Here is a 19,454-nt window from a genome sequence, read left to right on the forward strand (position 1 = left end):
CAGTAGTAACATACAACCCTTTGAGATGCATAATTTAAATTCTGCAACAATTTCATTGGTGGAGAGAATGTAGACAAGTATTTTGTAAGATTACTAATTTTATCTGTATTTTAAGCAACTTGAGGCCAGAGATCATAACATAGATATCCTAGTATCGTTTACACCATAGAAATGCACATAGCTAGAGTTTGACAGATAATCTTGCTATTTGGGGAGAAGAAATGTAGAATGAAAAATTTAAGTGTTGCTGGTCTAGATTTTTTTAAAATAAGATTGACTAGCCCATTCATATATCCTTACCCACTTAAATTGCATGAGTAAAAACATGTCTGCCTGGTAGATAAAAGATGAGCCAATTTTCCAGTGATGGGGAGGGGACAGAAAGATGGCTGGAAACATAGGGAACCTATATAATAGAGGTCCCTCAACTCTCAACTCTAAGAACAAATGTGCCATTTCTCTTTCTTCACAGAAAGCTTACTCGTGGGAATAATTTAAGCTTATTTCAAAAGAAGGAATGACTTTGACTTGGATTATGGCCAGCTGTGGTAAGAACTGCTGTGAAATCCAGCCACTTTCCCCTTAAAAGTCTTTCAACTGGAAATTTTATCAGTGGGAAATTCTCCAAGGGTCAAAGACTCTATTTTCTGCAACTTACTATTTGTAAAACATTTTTAGTTCTAAGATTCACCACATCTCATCCTCTATACACACACACACACACACACACACACACACACACACACACACACACTCATACCAATCCAACAAGCTGACTTCTGATAGAAGTGACATGGAATTTTTTGGAATCTAAAGATCTAAAATATATAACCAACACAATACAATGTCATTTATGAATCTTTGTTTCTCTTTACAATTATGTAGGCATTTGGTATATAGCAATATTTGAGGGCAGGAAAAAAGAATCACCATGCCTTCCAATGAAGGCAAGAGATAGTAAGGTAGGTATCCTCATCATCATGAAATAACCTAGTACACCAAGTATCAAAGTACAACACACTGGGCCAGGTACAGTGGCTCACGCCCGTAATCCCAGCACTCTGGGAGACTGAGATGGGTGGATCGTTTGAGCTCAGGAGTTCGAGACCAGCCCGAGTAAGAGCGAGACCCTATCTCTACTAAAAAAATAGAAAAGAAATTAGCTGGACGCCTAAAAATATATAGAAAAAATTAGCCAGGCATGGTGGTGCATGCCTGCAGTCCCAGCTACTCAGGAGGCTGAGGCAGTAGGATTACTTGAGCCCAATTTGAGGTTGCTGTGAGCCAGGCTGATGCCACAGCACTCTAGCCCAGGCAACAGAGTGAGACTGTCAAAAAAAAAAAAAAAAAAAAAAGGTACAACACACTTATCAAGGGACTACCATGAGCAAGGGACTATGATAAGCACAATACTGAGAATATTGAGAATACAACCCAGCTTTGCCCTCAAGAAACCAATAGTCTAAAGGCTGAGAAACACTTGGGAGAAGATTGTGACTACACATAGATCTCTAAATTTTGAACAATAAAAATGTAATACTTTCATAACAAGAAAAATTCTGTCCTAATTCTACGACCTTGAAAAAAAAAAAAAAAAGAAAAGAAAAATTCTGTTATTTTTTTCAAAGACTGTATGAAGACTGGACATGATAAAAAATGATTACTAATAGTATACTGTTCAATAGAATTTTTTGTGTTATATGAAGATTAAAATGCTTTGTGATAAAAATACAAATGAACAAAATTCCATATTTAAACGTTAATCTCATCTTCCTTCTCTAATAAAACCTTTATAACTTAAGAAGAAAAAGGACAATCTTCCTCTCCATAACCATTCCCAATGGAAACAGAGTAAGTACTAAAATGGCTGAAAAATAAAAAGAAGCATCCACTTAGAGAATTTGAAACTTATGTTATCTGAACTTATATAGCCCAATATTGCAAGAATTCTACTAGTTCGGGATACAACACAAAGAGAAAGACTGATGAAAGCTTCCAATGGGAGATATTTCCTCAAATATGTCAACTTTCTTCTCTTGGTGTTTCAGAGTCTTTTTTTTTTTTTTTTTTTTGAGACAGAGTCTCACTCTGACCCCTTGGTAGAGTGCAGTGGCATCATCATAGCTCACTGCAGCCTCAGACTCCTGGGTTCAAGTGATCCTCTTGCCTCAGCCTCCCCAGTAGTTACGACTACAGGCATGCAATGCTAAGCCCAACTAATTTTTTCTAATTTTAGTAGAGATGGGATCTCGCTCTTTCTTGCTCAGGCTGGTCTCCAACTCCTCAGCTCAAGCAACCTCCACCTCCACCCTACCTTGGCCTCCCAGAGTGCTAGGATTACAGGCATGTGCCACAGCTCTCAGCCTTATTTCAGAGTCTTATTACAGACTTGAACTTTCCTCCCAAAGCTCATTCTGAAGGATTTATATTATACAGCAATGAAGCTTGTTGAAACTTGACAATGCCAAGGCATTTTGCTTTCTTCTTCTAGTCCTGTCTACAGGGGAAAGTTTAAGAACTGACCTGCCTGAAAGCAACAAGAACTGATTGAGTGATCATTTTTTTATCAAAAGTCCTAAGCACAGAGCATAATTCAAGAGAGAAACCAGCTAGCAAATCTGTGACATTTGCTCATTAAGAGCTGCTTCTTTTGATACTGCCCTAATACTGGTTTATTATGTGAAAATATATCCCACTATCATAACAATGGCATAGAGGTTTAATGAAAAGGTGGGGCCCAAATCAACCAGAAAGCAAAACAGCAGATCAACTTTATGATATCTTTGTCGGTTGCCATATGGTTCAAGGAAATAAAGATCCTTTAATGAGGAATTCATGACTCATAGTATGAGACTACACTGTAACCAGCAAGCCTCCAAATAATATATCAACATCTGGTCTAAATCATTAAATTTTAAAGAGACACTCCCAAGAAGAGAATGCAAAATCCCAATGCCACTTTCAGATAGAAGGCAACATATTCTCAAGTTATGAATTTAGTAAGTGGCCTGCATAGTTGAAATGACTCTGAAACAGAGAAACCACAACTCAAAATAGCCTGAACACTTTTGTTATCTCAAACAATGGGCAGTTAGCCATTCATTCCTCCCTCTTATATATATTCTACTTGTTTTAGTCAAAGCACATTATAAATTTGATGAGACTCTTCAAATTTGGCTATACCAAATGTTTGAAAGCTAGGGACTGGAAATATTGCTTGCACAATAATTCTTATTACTGTTATTTTATACATAAAAAAAAATGAAGCCAGGCATGGTGGTTCATGCCTGTAATCCTAATACTCTGAGAGGCCGAGGTGCAAGAATCCCGTGAGGCCAGAAGTTCAAGACCAGCTTAGGCAAAAGTGAGATAGCCCATCTCTACAAAAAACTTAAATTAGCCAGGCGTGGTGGTGTACTCCAACAGTCCAGGCTACTTAGGAGGCTGAGGCAGAAGGATCGCTTGAGCTCAGGAGTTTAAGGTTGCAATGAGCTATGATACCACTGCACTCTAGCCCAAGCAGCACAGCAAGACCTTGCTGTCTCCAAAAAACAAACAAAATCAATGCTATGCCTATGTTTATTTAATTTAAAAAATTATATTGCATACGTCCAGGACCATGCCACTGAAGAACCTGCAATCTCGTGGAGAAGACAACCCCAGAACAAGTATGATGAGTGCTACAGAGCGTATACATGCTATGCTGGACTGGAGGCTGTGCATCATAAGGACATTTCCATCCTACCCACTTCCTAAGGGTGCAAGGAAAGACCAGGAAGTTGTCCAATGGCTTTTAAAATGACGACCCTCTCAGTTGTGATATATATAAAACATAAGCATTTTATAATGATATAAATGACCAGTAATCACATTAAATACAGGTTGAATATTCTTTATCCTGAAATGCTTGGGACAGAAGTGTTTCAGATTTTGGATTTTTTTTTCAAATTTTGGAATATTTCACATTTTGGAATATTATATACATAATGAGCTATCTTAGGATGGTACCCAAGTCCAAACACAAAATTCATTTATGTTTCATATATACTTTATACATATAGCCTGAATGTAATTTAATAACTGTATGTACTAAAGTTTTTTTGTTTTTTTTTTGTTTTTTTTTTTTGAGACAGAGTCTCGCTTGTTGCCCAGGCTAGAGTGAGTGCCGTGGCGTCAGCCTAGCTCACAGCAACCTCAAACTCCTGGGCTCAAGCAATCCTGCTGCCTCAGCCTCCCAAGTAGCTGGGACTACAGGCATGCGCCACCATGCCCGGCTAATTTTCTATATATATTAGTTGGCCAATTAATTTCTTTCTATTTATAGTAGAGACGGGGTCTCGCTCTTGCTCAGGCTGGTTTCGAACTCCTGACCTCGAGCAATCCGCCCGCCTCAGCCTCCCAGAGTGCTAGGATTACAGGCGTGAGCCACCGCGCCCGGCTGTACTAAAGTTTTGACTGTGACCCATTACATGAAGTCAGGTGTGGAATTTTCCACTTGTGGTGTCATGTTCACAACTCAAAAAGTTTCAGATTTTGGAGCATTTCAGATTTCAGATTTTCAGACTAAGGATATTCAACCTATATAAAATGACCAGGCTAATTTGTTTTTAAACAAATATACAAGAAATACTAAAACCTAAATGAGTCCTATCCTCATAAAATTAGTTGCCATAATGCTTTACTTACTCCAGGACTGTAACAAGAGGACCCAATCTAAGCTACTTGATTGATACCATAAGACTTTTGCACTAACTCTTACTTTGTCCATTTAAAGTTATACCAGTGCTATTTATAAAACAGTTTTAGAAAAGCCGAACTTTCCACTGTGTAGATATAAACAAACATTTAAACTGGAGCTCCAATAAAATTATAACTATAGTTGTGGAAACCTATGCACTTGGCCCTCTGTAGCCACCAGTTCCACATCCACAGATTCAATCAACCATGGATAGAAAATCCTCGGAAAAAAATACACAGTATAACAACTATTTATATAGCATTTGCACTGTATTAGACATATATATAAGTAATCCAGAGATGACATCAAGTATACAGGAGGGGCCAGACATGGTGGCTCACACCTGTATTCCTAGCATTTTGGGAGGCCAAAGTGGGAGGATCACTTGAGGCCAGGAATTCAAGACCAGCCTGAACAACATAGTTGTTTTCTACAAAAAATAGAAAAATTAGCCAGGCTTGGTGGGGCACACCTGTAGCTCCAGCTACTCAGATGGCTGAGGCAGGAGGATTGCTTGAGGCTAGAAGTTTGAGGTTATAGTAAGCTATGATGATGCCACTTACTCTACCCAAGGCAACAGAGGGAGACACTGTCTCAAAGACTAATAAATAAATAAGTAAATAAATAAATAGCATACAGGAGGATGTATGTAGGTTATATGCAAATACTACATTTTATATAAGGCTGTGGTCTCAAACCCCTGGGCAGAGGACTGGTATCAGTCCATGGCCTATTAGGAACCGGGTCACACAGCAGGAAGTGAGCTGCAGGCCAGTGAAGCTTCATCTGTATTTACAGCCACTCCCCATCACTTGCATCACTGCCTGAGCTCTGTCTCCTGTCAGATCAGCTGCATTAGATTCTGCATTATGATGAGTTGTATAATTATTTCAATATATATTATAATATAATAATAATAGAAATAAAGTACACAATATATGTAATGTACTTGAATCAACCCCAAACCATTCTCCCTTTCCCCCGGGGTCTATGGAAAAATTGTCTTCCATAAAACTGACCCCTGGTGCCAAAAAGTCTGGGGACCACTGATGAGACTCGAGCACCCACAGATTTTGGTATCTAAAGGAAGTCCTGGAACCAATCCCCCAAGGATACCAAGGGACAATCTCCAAAAATCTTCTGCTTTCTCAGCCACATGATTAAATATTAAATATTACTGGAGTAAATTTCACATCTGTCTCAATCTTGTATCTCTTTTGACTGGGAAACAAAGTTTTTCAAATGAAAACTGATCAACCCAAAGAATTGATTCCCCAAAGAATCTATAACTTTACTTTAAATACTATTTAGTTCTAATAAGCTTCAAACTAAGTAGTCACGTATACTATAAAAAGCCTTTATCTGTTCCGCAGGCATAAATAATTTTGTGCTGATCTTTATCTACCCCTACTTCTCAAAAAAGTAAATGCTATGAAATCGAGTATGGCTATGAAACAGAAGCCTACAGCCACATCATTCTCACACAGGCCCTTCTTGCTAGTTATGCCAAGGCTAGGCTCTAAACAGATACTGTTGCCAGGCCCAGAACAAATGGAAACTCTTTGACTAACAGCATTCTTGTTGTTTCTGATTCTAGGTGGAAAACCTCCGTTGATATTTAACAATTTTGCTCTAAATGGATGTGGAATAGTGGAGTGAAAGAAAACAGAGGATCTGGAATAACAGGAACAGAGTGTAAGTCCAGGCTAACTAGCAGTGCCACTATGGGCAGTTACTTAATTTCTCTAAACTACAGTGTCCTCATCTGTAAAATAGGGATCACAGTAATACCACCCATGGGATTGCTATAACATTATAAATATGAAAGTATTTTATAAGCTGTAAAGGATTATACAAATGTTTTTGTTTTGTTTTGAGAGAGAGTCTCACTGCCACCCTAGATAGAGTGCAGTGGTATCATCACAGCTCACTGCAACCTCAAACTCCTGGGCTCAAGCAATCCTTCCTCAGCCTCTCGTGTAGCTGGGACTACAGGCCTGTGCCACAATGCCCAGCTAATTTTCCTATTTTAGCAGAGACAGGGTCTCGCTCTTGCTCAGGCTGGTCTCGAACTCCTGACCTCAAGCACCACCAGCTCAGCCTCCCAGAGTGCTACAATTACAGGCATGAGCCACCATACCTGTCTAAATGGTCTTATTATTTACTTAATTTTTTCCTTGGTATAGAAATTACATATTAATTTTAAAAATTGGAAAATACAGAAAAGTATTAAGAAAAAAAAATCACCTACCCAATACTGTTATTTATTTTAACTGCAATAAAGTCTAATGCCAACCAAAACAAATTAAAGCCAAAATATTTTCAGATGTTAATATTGATAATTACAAGTGACAAAATTAATTGCTGATCTCTTTTTAAGGGTAGAGCAGCCTTTCCCATCTATCAGTTTAAAGTGAAGACAATGCTACTATTTGTACCAGAGCTGGTCCCAAGAGCATATGATATATGGATGAAGCCCATAAAAGTCAAGGCCACAAAAACTCTCAAGATAAATATTTCATGAGCCCGAGGACTAGTTACAACACATGCCCTCAGATGCATTGGAGAAGGCAAAGTATCTGATGGCCCATTAATAAAAATGGCATGACTGTTATGGTCATATCAAAGGCTGACATTTCTATGGGCCACTTTAATGAGGAAAAAAAGAAAAAAATGTATATACCATGCTAAAAAATAGGCAATCTAAGACTTCTAACTTTTTCACATTGCTTATCGAATCCCATCTTTCTTAGAACTTCTTATGCCCCTCCTCTACTTTTCCTTTCCCACCCTTCCTTTTCCTACCTCCTCTCCCTCATTTTATTATTGCATTGGACTTGCTCTATGTGTTTAAAATGGCCTCATTCCATGTAATGGAATATTATTCAGCAATAAAAAGGAATGCAGCTCTGATGCATGCTGTATCTATCACGGGTGAATCTTGAAAACATTATGTTAAGTGAAAGAGGCCAGACACAAAATACCATGTATTATATGATTCCATTTATATGAAATGTCCAGAACAGGCAAATCCACAAAGATAGAAGAATGTTGATTAGTGGCTGCCAGGGACTGGGGGCAGGGGAAGAGAATGAATGAAGACTAATGGGTATGGGGTTTCTTTTTAAAGGGTCAAAAGTGTTCTAAAATTAGAGTGCAGTGATAGTTGTACAACTCTGGCAATGTACCAAAAAACATTGAATTATATACTTTAAACAGGTGAATTGTATAGTATGTGAAATCATGTTTCAACAAAGCTATTATTAAAATGATCTTTTTCAGGATCCTGAGTAAAAAAAAAAAATGGCCATGTGAACAAATATTCCAACCCTACCCTCTAGCTAAGTATGGAGTAAAAGTGATGACTCAGTTGTGATATGCTATGTATATACAGTGACCAGACTACTTTGCTTAACAAACATACATGAAATCACAAACCCAAATGAGTCCTGCCCCTGTAAAAGTAGTTACCTTAATAATGCCCTAAGTTAAATTCTAGAAAATTCTGTGCCTTTGTTTGGATAGTTTCTTCCACTTGTAACACCTTTCTTACCACATCTTTAAATGTTCAGATCTCACCTATCTTTAAGGCCCAGCTCAAACCTTACATCCTCCATGAAGCCTTCCCTGATTTTTTTTTTTTTTTTTGAGACAGAGTCTCGATTTGTTGCCCAGGCTAGAGTGAGTGCCGTGGCATCAGCGTAGCTCACAGCAACCTCAAACACCTGGGCTCAAGCAATCCTACTGCCTCAGCCTCCCGAGTAGCTGAGACTACAGGCATGCACCACCATGCCAGGCTAATTTTTCTATATATATTAGTTGTTAAATTAATTTCTTTGTATTTATAGTAGAGACAGGGTCTCACTCTTGCTCAGGCTGGTCTCAAACTCCTGACCTTGAGCAATCCGCCCACCTCAGCCTCCCAGAGCACCTCAGCCTCCCAGAGCGCTAGGATTACAGGTGTGAGCCACTGTGCTTGGCCCCTGATTCTCCCATCAAAAGTAATCTCACCCCTCTGAACTTCCACAGCACTTCCTGAGTGCAATTTAGGACTTGCAATCCAGTATCACACTTATTCTGCCCAGTATCATTCTTATTACTTTGACATTCGAAGGGGTCTCAATAAATACCTGTTTGATAAGTCAATGACTATGCACAACAATTGATAATTTAATTCCAGAATATTTGTTCAAAAATCAGTTTCAGGGAGGAGGGGAAAGGAGGAGATAGGTGAAAACCTCTACCTAATGGGTACAATGAACACCATCTGGGTGACGGGCACACTTTTAACCCTGACTTGAGTATTACAAAAGCAATCCAGGTAACCAAAAACATTTGAACCCCCCATCATACTTTGAAATTTAAAAAAAATCAGTTTCATTATTTTATATCAATAGTAATACCACACTTTTCCTAGCAAATTCAGTTTAATCATCAAGTTCTATTATTTCTTCTTCTAATATATATTTTTCTTCTTTTTTCTTATTTCTTGAGACAGGGTTTCATTATGTTTCCCAGGCTGGAGTGCAGTACAGCCTTGAACTCCTGATCTCAAGCAATTCTCCTGCCTCAGCCTCTAAAGTAGCTGGGACTACAGGCATGCACCACTGTGCCTGGCTTCTAATATATTTCTGATTAATTCCTTCTTCATTTTTCTCTGCCACATCCCAAATCCAGGCCATATTCTTCATGACCAACCAATTTTAAAAGTCTCCTAATTTTTCTCCCTTCCCATAGTGCCTTCTTTCCTTCAACAAAATTTATCAAGCCATCCTGTGTGCCAATGTTGAGGCAGGAACTGGGGAGTAGATAAAGAAATATCAAACAAGGTCTGTTCTCCAGATACTATCTTGAGGCATGAACAGGATCCATACATTTAAGGGCCACAACTGGTACTGAGAAATTGAAGCCCTGAGTAGGTCCTCTGGCCTCCCCAGAACACAACCCATATAGTCTTCCTCACACACCATTCTCATCCTCCCTCTCTCACTCTCTTGGTTCCTCTTACTGATAAGGCCTTTTGCTAAACTGCCCCTATGTCAAACACCAACTTTATCTCCAATTTCTCTCCAACTTGCCTCCTGAGCTGCAACAAGGCAATCTACTTGCTGTAACCTGGAAGTTGCTAACAAGTACCTTTGTTCATGGCTGACTATTCATCAGCACACTCCTCCCCACTTTCTCTCTGCCAACAAATATTTATCACCAATCTTAAGTCCCTTCTTTTGTTTGTGTTGGGAAGTTTGTAACTATGTAATTTTTTCAGCTTATGACTGGCCTTTTTCTTTTGTATTTGTCTCACAGTGTCTATTACAGTATTTCCTAAGGGTATATCAGAATCACCTACAGAGCTTCTTAAAATTGTAAAGGCCTTGACCTTACCCATGAAGAGCTCCTCAGTCAGGCTGAGGTGGGAGCTGAACATCTTTATATCTAAAAAGTCCTTCTGATCATTGTCATGCACCCTCCAAGCTGAGAACTACTGATTTACTGCAATGCTCTCTATACAGCAGACATTCAGTGCTTATTCATTCATGGCATGGAGGCCCATAAATAACTTTTCTCTAAATAGCCTAACCAGATATCAACCCCTAGACTACACTAGCTCTGTTCCAAGTGCAACATGTGGTTTTGAGATTTCATTTCCTGAAGTACTACATGGAGGGACACTGTTACCTTGTCTCTTTACATTGTTTCCTATTTGGTGAAAAATGGAGGCCTGGAATGCAGCCATGTTAGACAACACTACATAAGAATGTACTCTGGAGTGTTAGATTAAAATTACTTATACAAAGAACAAGAACAATGTAGAACTAGAGATTTTGAATGAATACAGTATGCTTACTGAATAGACTTTCTAAATTTGTACAGAAAACAAGACCAGGAATTTGTTCAGTGGTGTCACCCTAGCTACCAGTCTCCTCAACTGCTTAAGGCAGTCCAGGGGCCCCTGTAGACTGAGGAAGACTTTCGGCTTCTAAAGTGCCTCTAAGTGCAGTGAAGTGCTCTAATCAGATAAGTATTAATAACCCAGGCCCCACCCAGAGCCACAGTTGCTTCCAAGCACCAACTACCAAGACGGTACACTATTTACAGAGCTCAGTCGGGAAGCAATAGGAACTTTTTGCAAAGTTGTTCCTCACAGGCAGGAGCAGTCTGAGTCACCCACCCAGGGTGGGAAAGAAAACTGTGACATTAGCCAGGGCAACGTTAGGAGTCTGATCTCAGCACCTCTTTTCCCATTTCAGGAATGGGCTCCACCTCCTCCAGGAATCGCCTCAGTTATTAGTCACAGCTGTGGCTATAGGGGTCTGCAGAGCCACTCAGCCACCAGGAAAGTTGTGGACTGGGAAGGGGACGACCCCGCCTCCTCTCTGGCGGGCCGCAGATCCCAGATTCCACAGGCCTCTCCCGGAGCTCCATCTTGCTTCCTGCCAGGAGGAGGGGCCGAAAGAGGAGGGCCCTCGAGTCTGGAAAGGCCCCAGTGGGAGGAAGCCGTTTGACAGCAGGTAAGGCCAGGTGGAAATCTCCACGGCAGGGAACAACATGCAAGGCAGCAGGGTTAAGCGAAAGGAAAAGCGGGGCTCGTGGTCATGAATTACTGCATAAAGGTGTGGGAGAGTGCCAGAGGTGTGAGCCTAAGTGCGAGCCCAGGAGGGGAGCAGGAGGCGACAGAGGGACGACAGAGGGACGTGTGGCCAGTAAGACAAGTAGAAAAAAGGGCCAGACACAGGGAGGGCGGGGGTGGGGGTGGGGGCGGCAGGTTTCAGGGTGAGGAGAAGTATTAGAAAGGAGAACAACGTGGCTCCAATAAGAATCTCTGGAAGGAAAGGCAGGGAATCAGTAGGAGAATCCGCCCCCACGCCCCAAACACAAGCCAGACTGGGGAGGCCTCAAAAGGAGCTGAGAGCAAGGTAGAGGGAGGGACGACAGCCTGCGGAGGGGATGGGACCACCGGACACCTATCATTTACTGGGCGCCTGCTATGGGCCACACGCTGCGCTAGGCACTTCGCAAATAATGCCCCACCGAGTCTTAACAAACCCACAAGGCAGGCTTTATTATGATTGCCCCCATTCCACAGATGAGGAAACTGAGGCCCGGAGAGGCTCAGCGTCTCGCTCAAGGTCACGGAGCGGGGGACCGGCACTGGAACCCACGGTGTCTGGCTCCAGAGTCCACGCGCACAGCCACAGCAGGGAGCCGGCGAAGGGGAGTCGCGAGGCGGGCCGGGACGCCGGGACCCCTCCCGCCCCCGCCCAGCGCGCTCACCCGAACGAGGTTGCTGACGGCCGCCTGCACGGCGGCCACGGGCGCGGTCAGGTCAGGGATGGCTTTGCCGTCCACCTCGCCCTCCTCGTGCATGATCACCAGGTGCGAGATCTGCTGTGCCACCGGCTCCAGGATGCTCTCGATCGTGCGCGTGTGAAACACCGGCATCGCGGCGGCGAGCGGGGCGGCGAACCGCGGGCGACAGAGAAGTGGGCTCGGCGGGGCCGGGGACCGGCAGGAGGGACAGACTCCGAGCAGAGACTACGGAGTCGGGGCTTCCCTCGGCGTAACCAACCTCACGGAGGCCCCGCCCCCTCGCGTCGCCGCGCCCAATGGCAGCGCCGCTCAGACCTGGGCCGCCACTCCCATTGGCCCCGCTTCCAGATGCTCCGCCCCAGCCACCGCGCCGCCAAACCCCGCCCCGCCCCCATTCCCAAGGGAGGGGGCTGGGATTGGGGCTGCGCCGCAGGGATTGCGACCGGATTCCCGAGCCCTAACGCGGGCGCTCCTTATAAGGGCATGGTGGGAGCGGAGCGAGCGGCTGGAGTCGGCGGGCCCCGCCCCCGAGGCCGCCTCCCGCCCCGGCTCTGCAGAGCTCCGCCCCTCTGCAGAATCACCTCAGCGGGGCGGCGTCTCCTCACCTCAGGCGGCGCGAGAGTCTGAGGAGACCTGGGGGCCGCGGGTCTCCCTCGCCACCTCCTCTACTTTTCAGTTCTCAAAATACGTTCAAAATACTCCTGCATTTCCTCCCAGCGACACATGGAAACGTTTTCTGGTAAGAGAGTTAAACAGTAGAAGTGCACGGAGAGACACCAGCGTCCCATTCATTTACACACAGGCTCCACCCACGGCCCTCCTGGGAGAGACTCGCTGTTAAGTTTGATGTTAGCCTTCTACACCTTTGTGCATTTACTTGTACATACATATTTTCTAAAGTAATGAGATTAATAACTAGGTATTTTTTCCCCTTAATGAAAATGTCCCTGATTATCTTTCACTGTTGGTGAATATAGGTTTATCTCGTTCTTTTTAATGACTGTATGGTATTCCATTGCATAAAATAAAACTATATAACCAACTTTCTAGTAATGGACTTGTGTTGGGTTCTGGTTTTCACTATTAAAAAATAATTCTGCATGGATCATACTTGCCTGTCTGTTGTGTGCACGTGTATTTATCTAGGACAGATGCCTCCAAGTGAAGTGAAAATGCAAAAGTATGTACATTTTACATTTCGATAAGCAATACCAAATTACTCGATTCCCTCACAGCATGCTTTGCATAAGATATCTTCCGAATGTCTTCCTCACCTCAAATTCTCTTTTGCCCAAGCTTCCCCATTCTGAGATGAAACACTTTCGCTAATGCCTCCAAGCAAAAGATCCTCAAATCAAATGAAAACTTTGGTCTAGTACAACCACAGCTACCAAAGCTGTTTCCCCTGCCCATTGCTTCGTGTTAATAGTATTGATATTGGGTGATGGAACTATTTATGATGATTTTTCTGTAATCCCCACTCTTTCCCCACTTTGCTGATTGGATACTTACATACAGTTTAACATGTTCTTCTGTGGTATGCGTTTCCTGAAAATTGGCACCAGGATACAGAGGCTTGATCATGGCATAGTCTTTTATGTGTAACATATCATCCCTGCTTTCAATCTGTAACCAGGCTACTCCTGACTGGCCATATTAACCCCCCCCCAAAATCACACATTGCACATCCAGCCCACTTGCTCCCCTCCATGCACTTTCATATCCCCCTCGTCCTCACATTCACTCACACCCTCTAAAATCTTTCTTGGCACCTGTTAACACATGCGCCACTGCCCTCCACAATCTTGGTCCAGAACAACCTTACTGCCACCTGCTCACCACCCAGAGCCACAGACAGGAGGTTAAACAGCAAAAGCACAACAAACTCAGAGTCATCCAGAGCTCAACCTACAATCCCAGCTTTACAACGTGATTCAGATATAACTCTGGCAAGTGGTTTTCTTGTCTCTGCCTGAATTTCTCTCTTCATAAAAGTAGGATAATACTACCTTCATAAAGCTGATGTAAGGACTGGTGAATGAATTGATATAAAGTGCCCAGGAGACCCTCAGTAAAAAAAAAAAAAAAAAAAAAAGCCACCAGTAGAGCAGTCACAAGCAGACATATTCAGTCTCCAAAAATCCCTCGTGGAGTTTCACTTTTGAGATTTTAGTCTATATTTCTTTCCCACCAAAAAGCTCTCTATTCTCATCTAAATCTTACCTATGGTGCTAGACAGAATTCTAAGAAGTCCCCCAAGATTTCCTATCCCTGGTGTACACACTCTGTATAATCTCCCAGGACTGTGAATAAAATGGAATTTACTTTCATGATTAGATTATGTTATATAGCACCATGTTTTGTTTTGTTTTGTTTTGTTTTTTTTGAGACTCTGTCTCACTTTGTTGCCCAGATGAGAGTGAGTGCCGTGGCATCAGCCTAGCTCAGCAACCACAATCTCCTGGGCTCAAGCAATCCTACTGCCTCAGCCTCCCGAGTAGCTAGGACTATAGGCATGTGCCACCGGCTAATTTTTTCTATATATTTTTAGTTGGTCAATTAATTTCTTTCTATTTTTAGTAGAGACGGGGGTCTCACTCTTGCTCAGGCTGGTTTTGAACTCCTGACCTCGAGCGATCCGCCTGCCTCGGCCTCCCAGAGTGCTAGGATTACAGGTGTGAGCCACCGCGTCCAGCCTATATAGCACCATTGACTATAAAATAGGGAAATACCCAGGTGAGCCATGCCTAAACAGAGCAGCTGGTCACAACAGAAGAAATCAAAGGTTATAGCTGGGCAAAGTGGCTCCTGCCTGTATCCTAGCACTCTGGGAGGCCAAGAGGGGAGGATTACTTGAGTTCAAGAAATTGAGACCAGCCTGAGTAAGAATGAGACCCGTCTCTACTATAAATAGAAAAAATTAGCCAGAGGTAGTGGTTCTGGCCTTTAGTCCCAGCCTCTTGGAAGGCTGAGGCAGGAGGATAGCTTGAGCCCAGGAGTTTGAGGTGGCAGTGAGCTAAGATGACGCCACTGCACTCTAGCCAGGGTGTCAGAGCGAGACTCTGTCTCAAAAAAAAAAAAAAAAAAAAAGATTAAAAGCAAAAATAGGATTTGATGAGCTGTTGCTGGATTAAAGATGCAGGAGATCAGAGGTCAAGGAATGTGTGCAGCCTCTACGAGCTGAGAGTGGCCCCTGGCCAAGTAGCAGTAAGGAAACAGGTAGCTCAGTCCTACAGTTACAAGGAACTGAATTCTACCAACAAGAAGAATGATATTAGAAACAGATTTTTCCCCAGAGCCTCCAGGTGGAACTCAGTCCAGTGGACACCTTGATTTCAGCCTTGTGATGCTGTGCAGAAAACCCAGTCACACCATGAGGGACTTCCAACCACTATATCTATGAAATTGTGAGATAAATAAGCGTTTTTGCTTTTGTAGTTTTTTGAGACAGAGTCTCACTTTGTTGCCCAGGCTAGAGAGAGTGCCATGGCATCAGCCTAGCTCACAGCAACCTCAATCTCCCGGGCTCAAGCGATCCTACTGCCTCAGATCCTAGTGCCTCACCATCCCGAGTAGCTACAGGGACTACAGGCATGCGCCACTATGCCCAGCTGATTTTTTGTATATATGTTTTTAGTTGGTCAATTAATTTCTTTCTGTTTTCAGTAGAGATGGGGTCTCACTCAGGCTGGTTTCGAACTCCTGACCTCGAGCAATCCTCCCACCTCGGCCTCCCAGATTGCTAGGATTACAGGCGTGAGAATAAGTGTTGTTTTAAGCCACCAGGTTTGTAGTAACTTGTTACATAACAATAGAACACTAATATAGCTACCTTCAAGGTCCACTTCTTCTAGTCCTTTCTGTATGATTTCCCACGATAAGGCCCTGGCATGAGCTGTTTGTACTAATCCTTTCTCCTTCACAGCACTTATCACTTGTCTTTTTTTTACTTTTCTCTCCTGTCTATGACAGAGGCTGCTAGATGTCCTCCAATATCTATTCTGCTCTTTCTCCACAGTTATAGAATCCCAGATTTATAGCCCAGAACATAATAACCACCAAGTGTTCTAATTTGATATTAATAGTTGGCATATTACAAATCCTTGATTCTCTCATGTCTAAAATGGAAATAATAAAGTTTTCAATCTCATTAAACAAAAAGCATATATTAAAGGACTCAAAAAGTGTTACCAGAGAGAGAGGTTAATTCATAGCAGGCACTAGACTAAGGCACCATCATGAAACTAAGTTGCAAATATGTGGCAAAGACCAAGTGGGCTTCAAATTCCTAGTAGAAGGAGATCAGCATGGGCCTAAGGGTAAGAGTCTATGGGGCAGTGGAACTAAATCTTCCCTCAAAGGAAGAACAATGTTTGGTTAGGCAGACAAAAGGGTAGACATTCCAGAATGAGCAAGGCAGGAAGTGGGTGAATGTTTCAGGTCAGTGATTAAATTAGTTACAGTGAAGTGAATGTTCATGCAACTCAAAGATAAGGATGAAAAGGTAATTTCTACAAAATTATAACTTACAGAGGTTAAGGACTGTGTGACATATGCTCTTGGTTGTGGCTAGCTCAACATGACTCCTCACCATGTAATTAGTTGGAAGACCACTGATGATAGGGAGCATTGTAAGATACATAAAAATTTAGCATTTCCAAGTTAGAAATAATTGGGGAAGAGTTTTTGATGGTGGCAATTATATTACACACTGCTCTATGGCCTGGGAAACTTTCGATTCTTTGAAGTCCATAGCAATTCTCTGAGGTAGGTGAAAAAAAGAAATCTCTCTCTCTTTCACATACAGACTGGGAAATTGAGACATAGTTGCAACTGTCAGTTGTGAGTACAATTTGTGGAATTTTTAGTCAGGGATAGAACTGCATATAAAACCTGAGCCATCTTTATTTTGTTGGGATGCTCACTTTCTCTCCTGGTTTTTATGCTCTCCCTGATTAGATTTTGGATGGCTGTATATAGGTGATGTAGCTAAGAATTTACTAACATCTTTCAACACACTCCAGTACACTTTGTGCCCACATGAGTGAATCTACAACTTACACATACAAACACACACACACACACACACACAGAGTGCATCCCCCAGCTCACCACAGACGAACCCTCCGTCTCTATCTAGAGGACCTCACCAGCCCTGTCCCCACACCGTCCCCCACATGAAAACCACACAGTGGCTTGGTTAGTAGATCTTTCTTCCCCTCCTTAAATGCTGACAAGTACACCACGCCCCACCCTCCACCTCCACCCAAACCCACAACCATTTCCCCCCATCACGTTGAAAACAATGTGACTCTTCTCTTTGCTTGACCATTTTTTTAATTCAATGTGAATTTAAGTCATTTTCAACTTTACACATTTTCCGATTATCACACTTCTTTAGTACACTTCAATTTTCTGTATTGTATGAGAAAGCCACAAACAAGGCACTTAAAATTTTATAAAATTCCAGTTGCTAGAGATAACTACTATTAGCATTTTCATGTATTCTCTTTCACCTTATTCCTGTTCATATTTATTTCATGTGTGTGTTCAATTTTTTTCCCATATAAATTTTTATTGAGATCATTTACATACCATAAAGTTCACCCCTTTAAAGTATAATGTTCAATTTTTATTCCTGCTATTTTCACCTTATATTAATATATCAAGAACATATGTCTAGGTTTTGAATGTGTTAAAAAAATATGTCCATGACATTAAATATTCTTCAAAAACATGATTTTTCATGGCTATATAATATTTAAAGTGCACAAGAAACACAACTTATTTAACCATCTCCCTATTATTGGACATATAGGTTGTCTCCAACCTTTTATTATTATAAGTTATACATTGAAAAATACCCTTGGCCAGGCATGGTGGCTCACGCCTGTAATCCTAGCACTCTGGGAGGCCAAGGTAGGCAGATCGCTTGAGGCCATGAGTTCAAGACCAGCTTGAGCAAAAGCAAGATCCCTTCTCTACAAAAAATAGAAAAATTATCCAGACATCATGGTGCATAACTGTAGTCCCAGCTACTTGGGAGGCTGAGGCAGGAGGATTGCTTGAGTCCAGGAGTTTGAGCTTGCAGTGAGCTAAAATGACGCCACTGCACTCTAGCCAGGACAACAGAGCAAGACTCTTCCTTGAGTTTTTGTTTTTATAGGCATTGAATTATTATTTGAACACATTTATTCTTATGACAGGAACAAACACTGTTGGTTTCCCATCCAACAGGCATTCTCTCCTTCATCTTTACATAATGGAATCCAAGATTGTGAAGAAGTGTATTAGTTATCTGTTGCTGCATATAAATCACTCCCAAACAATAATCCTTTGTATCTCTCCCAGTTTCTTTAGCTCAGAAATTTGAAAGTGGTTTGGCTGTGATGTTCCAGCTCAGAGTGAGTTTGCAGTCAGATGGCAGCTACAGCTGGGGTCAGCTCCAGAGCTTCTTCACTCACATGTCTGATACCTGAACTGCAAAAACTTGAAGAGCTGGGGATTGAACAGATGGATGTCTTCAGGAATCTCTTTCTGTTTCTGTGTGTTCCCTAAGCATGGTCTTTCAAGCATGGCAGCTTCAGAGTAGCTATATTTCTTATATGGGATTCAGAACTCCAAAAGTATATCTCCCAAGAGATCAAGAGCTAGGCAGAAGCTGTATCACTTTTTCTATCGAAGCCTTGCAAGTCACAAACATAACTTCTGCCCATGTCATACATCTGGGCTTGCCCAGATTTCAGGAAAGGAAATATAGACCTCACTCCTTAATGAAGACTTATCAATGTAACATTGTAAGAAGAGTATTTGGAAAATATTAATACAATCTGCAGAAGAAGACAAACGTGCCCAGAGAATCTGGGTCCCTATCCCAACCTAAGCATAAACTATGCTTTATCTAAGGACACTGCTAGTTTGTCCACCCAAAATTTATTTCTACTTCCTCCTGTTGGAACCCAGCTAAACATACTAAATTACATAGGCTCCCTTGCAGCTAGGGTAGCCAAGTGACATGTTTTGCCCAATGAACTAAGCTCAGAGATCTAAGAAAGCTTTTGTTTTCCTGATGTAAGCATTTGCCCCTTCCTGATGCACAGGAATACAGTCTATCCACCTGGTTCATAGTGATTGATTCAGAAATGAGCAATGGACCCAGATTGATCCGATGTGAGAAAGAGTGACTCCTAGATACCAAAGTACCAAAGACATGCTTTCTATTCCCCTTGATGTACGATGTAAAATGGGAAGCATATGCAGCCATGTAGCTTTTATTAATATAATGGGAAATCCTGGAGATCTAGGAAACATCATAAGGAGCTTAAACTTGAAAGCAACACCATGGAGAGAGACAAAAAGAGAGATAGACAAAAAGAGAGACAGAGAGAGAGAGATGTTTTTGGTGAAA

At 42.1% G+C, this 19,454-nt stretch overlaps 1 protein-coding gene across 2 annotated transcripts in view; it reads right to left on the reverse strand.

The window, feature by feature from the left end:
- The window catches only part of VCL (vinculin), a 109,674-nt gene extending 97,381 nt beyond the window's left edge, over nt 1–12,293 (reverse strand). For both annotated transcript variants that reach the window (XM_012759889.2, XM_012759888.2), the window contains exon 1: nt 12,011–12,293. In XM_012759889.2, the coding sequence (XP_012615343.1) occupies nt 12,011–12,178 (168 nt within the window). In that variant the 5' untranslated portion in view covers nt 12,179–12,293. The remainder of the gene's footprint in view (nt 1–12,010) is intronic.
- Between the last annotated feature and the right edge of the window lie 7,161 nt (nt 12,294–19,454).

Source organism: Microcebus murinus, chromosome 14, assembly GCF_040939455.1.
Source record: "Microcebus murinus isolate Inina chromosome 14, M.murinus_Inina_mat1.0, whole genome shotgun sequence".
Lineage (NCBI taxonomy): Eukaryota > Metazoa > Chordata > Mammalia > Primates > Cheirogaleidae > Microcebus > Microcebus murinus.